The sequence below is a fragment of the Bufo bufo genome, chromosome 2, assembly GCF_905171765.1.
Source record: "Bufo bufo chromosome 2, aBufBuf1.1, whole genome shotgun sequence".
Taxonomy (NCBI): domain Eukaryota; kingdom Metazoa; phylum Chordata; class Amphibia; order Anura; family Bufonidae; genus Bufo; species Bufo bufo.
Window position 1 is genome coordinate 635,963,066 of NC_053390.1, and position 9,866 is coordinate 635,972,931.

The 9,866-nt window shown below is 40.7% G+C and overlaps 1 protein-coding gene across 1 annotated transcript in view; it reads right to left on the reverse strand.

Annotated features, from left to right (window-relative positions):
- CLGN (calmegin) overlaps positions 1-9,026 on the reverse strand; it is a 40,502-nt gene extending 31,476 nt beyond the window's left edge. Inside the window, exons 1-3 of the mRNA XM_040418475.1 lie at positions 8,880-9,026; positions 7,104-7,177; positions 742-800 (exon numbers count right to left, since the gene is read on the reverse strand). Of these exons, the coding sequence (XP_040274409.1) occupies positions 742-800; positions 7,104-7,177; positions 8,880-9,026 (280 nt within the window). The remainder of the gene's footprint in view (positions 1-741; positions 801-7,103; positions 7,178-8,879) is intronic.
- Positions 9,027-9,866: the final 840 nt, after the last annotated feature.

Genomic DNA, 9,866 nt, shown 5'->3' on the forward strand with positions numbered 1-9,866 from the left:
AGAATATAATGGCGAGACAATAGAAATAGCTTTATTCATCTTAAAGGGCATCTGTCAGGAGATTTGTACCTATGACACTGGCTGACCTGCTACATGTGCAGTTGGCAGCTGAAGGAATCTGTGTTGGTCCCATGTTCATATGTGCTCACATTGCTGAGAAAAACTGATGCTTTAGTATATGCAAATGAGCCTCTAGGAGCAAAGGTGGCGTTGCCATTACACATAGAGGCTCAGCTCTCTCTGTAACTGCCGCGCCCTCTCCACTTTCATTGATAGGGTCAGGCAGTGTAAACGTCTTCACAGAAGAACGCTGAAGCAATGCTTAGTTACAGTGTTGCTAAAGAGAGACTCTACCCTGTTTTCCACTGCAACGGAACACATTTCCTAATCAAGTAAATTACAAAAATATTTACCATCCCTGCCCCTACACCATATTAATAATAAACCGGAACAACAGTTACACTTTAAAAATAAAAATAGTGACACCCTAGCCATTGCATAGGGTACTACCTCAGAACCCTAACTGATCTCTAAAGGCAAATACTATCTTTCCTGAGGTTCCTCTTCAGCACTCTGGCTCTCATCAAGCTCACTCAGGTCCCTTCTGGACGCCAGGCCTCTTGGGACAGACGACCAGCCCAATTCCAGCTGGTCCATAGTCCCCTGGCTCCTCCAAGACAAAAATAGCACTTCCTTGTGGTGAGTTCTACCTTTGGAGAACTACATCTGCACATTTCTTACCATCATATTTAGCTATGTCTTCATCGACATCTTCCTTCATGGTTTTAGAGAGGACCCACCTGGTATTGAGAATAAGTCAGATTAATGCATTATTGGAAATAGTTTGCAGCTAATAGCCTGTGGTTTACTGTTTATTAACCCCTTAAGGACACAGACATTTTTCATCTTCGTGACAGAGCCTATTTTTGAAAATCAGACATGTCAATTTATGTGGTAATAACTATGGAATGCTTTTACTTATCCAAGCGATTCTGAGACTGTTTCTCGTGACACATCATAATTCAGGTCAGTGGTAAATCTGAGTCAATATGTTTCACCTTTAATTATTAAAAAAAAGAAAAAAAAAGAAAAAAAAAGAAAAAAAGAATTTATGGACAATTTGGAAATAAAATTATAAAATTTGAATTTCTCTGCTTTTAAGACGGATAGTGATACCTCATAAAATAGTTATCAAATAACATTCCCCATATGTCTATTTTATGTTGGCATCATATTGTAAATGTCATTTTATTTTTTAGGACTTTAGAAGGCTTAGTATTTTAGAACAACTTTTTAAGATAACATTTCCAAAACCCACTTTTTTAAGGACTAATTCAGTTATGAAGTCACTTTGTTGGGCTTACATAGTAGAAACCACTCATAAATAACCCCATTTTAGAAATTATATCCCTCAAATTATTCAAAACTGATTTTATAAACTTCATTAACCGAAAATGGAGGTGAAATTTCAGAAGTTAACTTTTTTTTGCAGATTTTTCATTTTAAATAAATTTTTCCTTTAAGGCAGCAAAACAAACCTTAATATTTATTAGGGCTCTTTCACACCTGCGTTCTTGTCTTCCGGCATAGAGTTCCGTCGTCGGGGCTCTATGCTGGAAGAATCCTGATCAGGATTATCCTAATGCATTCTGAATGGAGAGAAATCCGTTCAGGATTTTTTGGCCGGAGAAAATACCGCAGCATGCTGCGCTTTTTGCTCCGGCCAAAAATCCGGAACACTTGCCGCAAGGCCGGATCCGGAATTAATGCCCATTGAAAGGCATTGATCCGGATCCGGCCTTAAGCTAAACGTCGTTTTGGCGCATTGCCGGAGCCGACATTTAGCTTTTTCAGAGTGGTTACCATGGCTGCCGGGACGCTAAAGTCCTGGCAGCCATGGTAAAGTGTAGCGGGGAGCGGGGGAGCAGTATACTTACCGTCCGTGCGGCTCCCCGGGCGCTCCAGAGTGGCGTCAGGGCGCCCCAAGCGCATGGATCATGTGATCACATGGATCACGTCATCCATGCGCATGGGGCGCTCTGACGTCATTCTGGAGCGCCCCGGGAGCCGCACGGACTGTAAGTATACCGCTCCCCCGCTCCCCGCTCCTACTATGGCAACCAGGACTTTAATAGCGTCCTGGGTGCCATAGTAACACTGAAAGCATTTGGAAGACGGTTCCGTCTTCAAATGCTTTCAGTACACTTGCGTTTTTCCGGATCCGGAGTGTAATTCCGGCAAGTGGAGTACACGCCGGATCCGGACAACGCAAGTGTGAAAGAGGCCTTACCCCGATTCTGCGGTTTACAGAAACACCCCATGTGGTTGTAAACTGCTGTATGGGCACACTGCTGGGCTCAGAAGGAAAGGAGCGCCATATACTTTTTGGAGGGAAGATTTTGCTGGAATGGTTTTTGGGCACTGTGTCACATTTGAAGAGACCCTAAGTTACTCATACAGTGGAAAAAACAACCCTCAAGGAATTTACTGAAGGGTGGACTGACCAATTTGACTACACAGGTGTTTTATAGAATTTAGAAACACATGGCTGTTAACATAAAAAAATTTCATTAACTCCAATAAAATGTTGCATAAGCCTCATTTTTCATTTTTACAAGAGGTAACAGGATAAAAAGCACCCCAAATTGTGTTAAGCATTTTCTCCTGAACACGGAAATACCCAATGTGTGAACGTAAACTGCTGTTTGGGCACACGGACGGGATTAGTAGGGAAGGAGCGCCATATGGTTTTTGAAGGGCAGACTTTGCTGGAATGGTTTTCAGGCACCATGTCACATTCAAAGAGTCCCTGAGGTACCTATAGAGTGGAAACCCCCCAAAAGTGACCCCAAACTACACCTCTCAAGTTATTTATTGAATAGTGTACTGATTGCTTTGACCCCACAGGCGTTTCACAGAATTTAGAAACACTTGGTTGTTAAAACTAAAAATTTTATTTTTCCAATAAAATGTTGATTTAGCCCCAGATTTTTAATTTTCACAAGGGGTAACATGAGAAAAAAAGATCTTAAAATTTGTTACGCAATTTCTACTGATTACAGCAGCAACTCATATATGGTCATAAACTGCTTTATGGGCACACCGCAGGACTCAAAAGAAAGAGCGCAATATACTTTTGGAGGGCAGATTTTGCTGCACCTCCAAAAAGTGACCCTTTTTTGGAAACTACAGCCCCAATGAATTTTTAATAGGGTGTAGTAAGCACTTTGACCTAATAGGCATTTCATAGAATTTAAAAACATTTAGTGGTGAAAATGAAATATTACACTTTTTAAAGGGGTTACAGGAGAAAAAGGACCCCATAATTTGTTACCCATTTCTTTCTGAGTACAGCAATACCCCATATGTGGTCATAAACTGCTGTATGGGCACATGGGAGGGATCAGAAGAGAAAGAGCACCATGCGCATTTCAGTCCTACATTGGTGATTTATACAGCACTGGCCGACAACGGCAGAGGCTTTGAGGTGAAATAAAAAAAATATGAAAACCCAAGAAGCGACCCCATTTTAGAAACCCCACCCCACCCAGTAAGTACCAAGGGGTGCATTGAACATTTTGACAACAGATGTTCTGCAAAAATTAATTCACAGCAGAGGGCACAAATTGCAATTTTTACAAAGATATGCAATCTCAATGCTTAATGTGTTGTGCCCATTGTGTGCCACTGTGAAATGCATGCCCTCTTATTATTATGCCATGCTTCCTGGTTTTATAAACAACCTACATGTGGCTCATCATGATTGTGCCCCAAATTAGAACCATACAACTTTTTGATCACTTTTTATTTCGCTTTTTGGAAACAGGATAAACAAAAGGCAGCAATTCTATCACTGCTTTCTGGGTTTTGTTATTGCTGCGTACACCGTGCAGAAAAAAATAAATAAATGACGTTCTCTTTGTTCTGATGGTCAGTGCAATAACAAAAATAACAATTTTATATATTTTTTTTATGTTCTTACTACTCTTACACAGAGCATTTAAAAAAAATATGGTTTTTGTGTCGCCATATTCTGAGAGCCAAATATTTTTTGTTTTTGTTTGGTTGTCTTGTGTGGGAGCTTGTTTTTTGCAGGATGAGTTGACATTTTTATTGGTACCATTTTGGGGTATATAGTACTTTTTGATCACATGCTATTACACTTTTTGGAAGTCAATGTGACCAAAAAAAAAGCTATTTTGACACTGTATTTTACTTTTTTTATGGTATTCATATGGTGTGTATGGGTAGCTCATGTGCTATTTTAATAGAGCTGGTTGTTACAGAGGCGGCAATACCCAATATGTTGTTTTTTGGGGGTTTATTTCTGCAATATTACACAAAAGCATTTTTTTTAATATTGTTTTTGTGTTGCCATTTTCATAGAGCCATATTTTTTAGCTTTATATTTTTCTGCCAATCTTATTGAATGGGGCTCGTTTCATACAGGATGAGCTGACCTTTTAATTGGTACCATTTTGGTATACATAGTATTTTGATCACTTGCTATTACACTGTTTGTAAAGCAATGTGACCAATTTTTTTTTATTTTGGCACAGTTTTTATTTTTTTATGGCGTTCATCTGATGGGGTAGATCATGTAATATATACAGTTGCAAGAAAAAGTATGTGAACCTTTTGGAATGATATGGATTTCTGTACAAATTGGTCATAAAATGTGATCTGATCTTCATCTAAGTCACAACAATAGACAATCACAGTCTGCTTAAACTAATAACACACAAAGAATTAAATGTTACCATGTTTTTATTGAACACACCATGTAAACATTCAAAGTGCAGGTGGAAAAAGTATGTGAACCCTTGGACCTTGGATTTAATAACTGGTTGAACCTCCTTTGGCAGCAATAACTTCAACCAAACGTTTCCTGTAGCTGCAGATCAGACGTGCACAACGGTCAGGGTTAATTCTTGACCATTCCTCTTTACGGAACTGTTTCAGTTTAGCAATATTCTTGGGATGTCTGGTGTGAATCGCTTTCTTGAGGTCATGCTACAGCATCTCAATCGGGTTGAGGTCAGGACTCTGACTGGGCCACTCCAGAAGGCGTATTTTCTTCTGTTTAAGCCATTCTGTTGTCGATTTACTTCTATGCTTTGGGTCGTTGTCCTGTTGCAACACCCATCTTCTGTTGAGCTTCAGCTGGTGGACAGATGGCCTTAGGTTCTCCTGCAAAATGTCTTGATAAACTTGGGAATTCATTTTTCCTTCGATGATAGCAATCCGTCCAGGCCCTGACGCAGCAAAGCGGCCCCAAACCATGATGCCCCCACCACCATACTTCACAGTTGGGATAAGGTTTTGATGTTGGTGTGCTGTGCCTCTTTTTCTCCACACATAGTGTTGTGTGTTTCTTCCAAACAACTCAACTTTGGTTTCATCTGTCCACAGAATATTTTGCCAGTACTGCTGTGGAACATCCAGGTGCTCTTGTGCAAACTGTAAACGTGCAGCAATGTTTTTTTGGACAGCAGTGGCTTCCTCTGTGGTATCCTCCCATGAAATCCATTCTTGTTTAGTGTTTTACGTATCGTAGATTCGCTTACAGGGATGTTAGCATATGCCAGAGACTTTTGTAAGTCTTTAGCTGACACTCTAGGATTCTTCTTCACCTCATTAAGCAGTCTGCGCTGTGCTCTTGCAGTCATCTTTACAGGACGGCCACTCCTAGGGAGAGTAGCAGCAGTGCTGAACTTTCTCCATTTATAGACAATTTGTCTTACCGTGGACTGATGAACAGCAAGGCTTTTGGAGATACTTTTATAACCCTTTCCAGCTTTATGCAAGTCAACAATTCTTAATCGTAGGTCTTCTGAGAGCTCTTTTGTGCGAGGCGTCATTTACATCAGGCAATGCTTCTTGTGAAAAGCAAACTCAGAACTGGTGTGTGCTTTTTAAAGGGCAGGGTAGCTGTAACCAACACCTCCAATCTCATCTCATTGATTGGACTCCAGTTGGCTGACACCTCACTCCAATTAGCTCTTGGAGATGTCATTAGTCTAGGGGTTCACATACTTTTTCCACCTGCACTGTGAATGTTTACATGGTGTGTTCAATAAAAACATGGTAACATTTAATTCTTTGTGTGTTATTAGTTTAATCAGATTGTGATTGTCTATTGTTGTGACTTAGATGAAGATCAGATCACATTTTATGACCAATTTGTGCAGAAATCCATATCATTCCAAAGGGTTCACATACTTTTTCTTGCAACTGTATTTAAGGATGTGGCGGTACCTAATATGTCTTCTTTTTATATATGGCTTGATTATGGGAAAGGGCGCTTTTTTTTCTTTTTACTTGAAATTTCCAATTTTTTATTGCGGGTTATTCTGCCTGCATCAGTGTTTTCACCGATGCTGGCGGATACAGCAGGGGCCCGGCTGCCAGTAACAGCCGGACCCCTGCCGGTGATCGCAACAGCACATGTGGGGAAGAGGGCTAACTGCAAGATGAGAATGCTTGTCCTAATGCAGGATGTACCCGCTGTTCAGGAGGAGTATTCTCGTCCTGTGTCCCCGACAAATTAAAGAAGACCACAGCACAGATTTTACAATGTACAATTAACCTGAAGAAAAGAGACAATGCCTCAAATGCAAATGACCTGTCCATGTGGATAATATGTTAAAGTTGAACGTCCCCTGCTGACAAGCGCACACTATAATAGTGCACTATAAGTGTCATAAAGATTTCAATGGCATATTTGACTTGTGCCATTGACCCATTCTTATCAATATTTGCCAGCATTTTTTAATCACAGATTCAGAATAAATCATGAGAGAAAGAAATCTCTATAACATTGACACAATACTTCCTTAATACAACATGTGATAAAACTACTTTTCCTACAAATTCCATATGTCAGTAAGAAAAGGAATCGTGACATGTCTGAGGTACATGAAGGTACATATAATGTATGGACCCATATACTTTATCAAATCTACATTTTGGAAGCCTGGGATAAAAGTAGTAAACCTTAAAGAAATCACAAACCACCACTCACTTGTTGCCGGCAGATTCTGGCCACATATTGCTACCAACTGAGCCACCAGTACAGCATATGACCTTCGAAAGCAACATACCTATCCAAAGATCCATCATCAAATGTCTCAGAGAAGTACACTTCACCACTGGGCACAGGTGTCTGGTACATAACCTGCTATGAACAAAATAATACTTGTTATAAGTTTCAACACGATTCAGGAGCAGCTAATTCTACATATTTTATGAAGAGTATTGGTGGACAGCATGTTACTTTCTGAGAAACCTTACAGAGGACCAGTATTTAAAAAGTATTTGAGCAGATATATAGTGAAGAATCTTCACAACTCAGGAAATTCTCAAGTACATGAATCTATGAAACTTGTCAAGTTATTAACAGGTCATCTTCTGAGTGTTGCTAACAGTTTACAGATTAAGGTCATGGACATTCTCTACAAACTCTCGGCCCTAGGTCTACTATCAGAGGGTGCAATATTGGCAACTAGTGTTGAGCAAATGGAAGTATCTAAAGTGGACATCGATCCGGATTTCGGGCAAAATTCGATTCACCGTGAAGCCACATTTCCTCGCGCTTCCTGGTAATGAATCAATTTTGCCTGAAATGGCATTAAAAAAAAAAAAAAACCTTACTCACCTTATCCATTTAAGCGTGAAGAGACTGCCGCAGTCATTTTGATTGAAGATCCCACGCAAAATCTTGTGCGCGGTGACATATGACATCACGACACCGATCAGCCTGATGATGTCATTACGCGCTGCACGAGATATTTCGCATGGGATCTTCAATCAAAATGGCCGAGGTGGCCTCTTTGCGCTCAAATGGATGAGGTGAGTTTTTTTTTTTTTTTATAACCGATTAACCCCTCAAAGCCCTAATTTTTATCAGCGATAAATGCAGCATCTGAGGGGTTCAATGACGGGATGGGGGGGGGGGGGAAGGTGCAATCACTGAAGTCAGTCATCACTAAGCAAATTTCTTTGTGAAATTTGAAGAAGCAGCCGAATCAAAGTTTTGTAAACTTGGCTCATCGCTACTGGCAATAATGGATGTAGAATCAACATCCCCCACGAGGATGACATAGCTGAATGTCAACACTACCTTCAACAGAACAAGATATCCACAGAACCAAACTTACAACTAATCAGGTATGTGCTTCAACATAATTACTTTTCATTTGAAATAATATATACCTTCAATGTATGGGAAGCACCATGGGCAGTAAAATGTCGTTCCTGTATGCCACCCTGTTTATGGCCAAATTGGAGGAGGAATTTTTATCAACATGCGGGATAAAAACTTCAACAACTTCCATCCAACCATCAATCTCATTCTTAGCTACTCAAAATCCCAGATACACTTTCTGGATAGAACTATACTTATTAACACCACCACCATACAAACATCAGTCTACCATAAAACTACAGGTCACCCAGCATGCCTAAGATGGGACAGCTACCATACGGAACACACAAAAAGATCCATCATTTGCAGCCAATCTCTGCGATATATATCCAGATCTGCTCAGACACTGAAGACCAAGGCAAGCTTAGAACTTAGGCAGTCTAGACCTGCACCAGAATTATCAGAGGGGCTCAGGCTGGATGATAAATCTGGTGCAGCGATAATCACTTTTCGTTGACTGTATAAAAATTATTGGTTGGCTTACTCTCAGAAAGAACTTGACACCAGAAACGTGGTGCATTGGGGAACATAATGGTGCAACTTATGCTCCAAAAGGGTTGGGGCCTGTCGGAAAAAAGTGTAGAAACCCTAGCTGTGCCACTTTGTAAGCAGATTTTAGGTGCCAATACTTTAATAAATCTGGGCCACAGTGTAGAAAATATGCAGCTCCTACCTCTAAATAACTCTTATGCTCTTCTCCATTGGTTTCTGTGGTGTCTATCACATCATCCTCATTATCCTCTTCTTTGTCACTGACTTCTGCAGTTGTCAAGCAAACAAGAAACAGGGCCAGACATGTCCATCTCCACTCTGGCTGCATTCTAAGGCCCTGGAAGCACCAAACACATAAGACGTGAGGAGCACTGCTGACTGGTCACATACACAGAGCAATGCCAGAGAACGGACAGGGGCACATTCATTTACAAGTCTAAATGATGTACTTACCACTTCAAACAAACTATTTCACACACAATTATAAAAACGATTTCTAGGCTTTATGCCACAGCATATAAAATAACATATGATGCATTGTCATGTCGACTTGGTATGATGAAACACTCATGGTCTATAGCCTCGGCTTGTACAGACTTTGTGTAGTCCCCAGTCTTTACTACGCAGATGATCTAAATGAGTAGTCTGACATTTGTAAGACTTGGTTCACACCAGAGCTATCAAGTTCCATAATTCTGCTCTGTTATAGGTGCAGAACAACAAAAATAACAGGAGTGTGGGATCCAGAACATAACTGAACCGAACAGGCTCCATAATGGGGTCTATTTGGTTTCCGTCCAGGAGTCCGTTCTTTTAGCAGAAAATGTCCTACGGGACTTTTTTATTTGCAACGAAGGCCCCAAACTGCATCTCTGATACAGGTGTGGACTTAGGCTAGGTCTACACGATGACATTTGTCGCGCGACATTTTGTTGCACCAATGTCGCGCGACAATTTTTATAATGGCAGACAATGGTGTCGCACTGCAACATGCTGCGACTGTCGCAGAAAATCCATTCGAGATGGATTTTTCTGCGACTGTCGCGTCGCAGTCGCTGCATGTTGCATGTTGCAGTGCGACACCATAGACTGCCATTATAAAAATTGTCGTGCAACATTGGTGCAACAAAATGTCGCGCGACAAATGTTGCAGTGTAGTTGTGCCCTA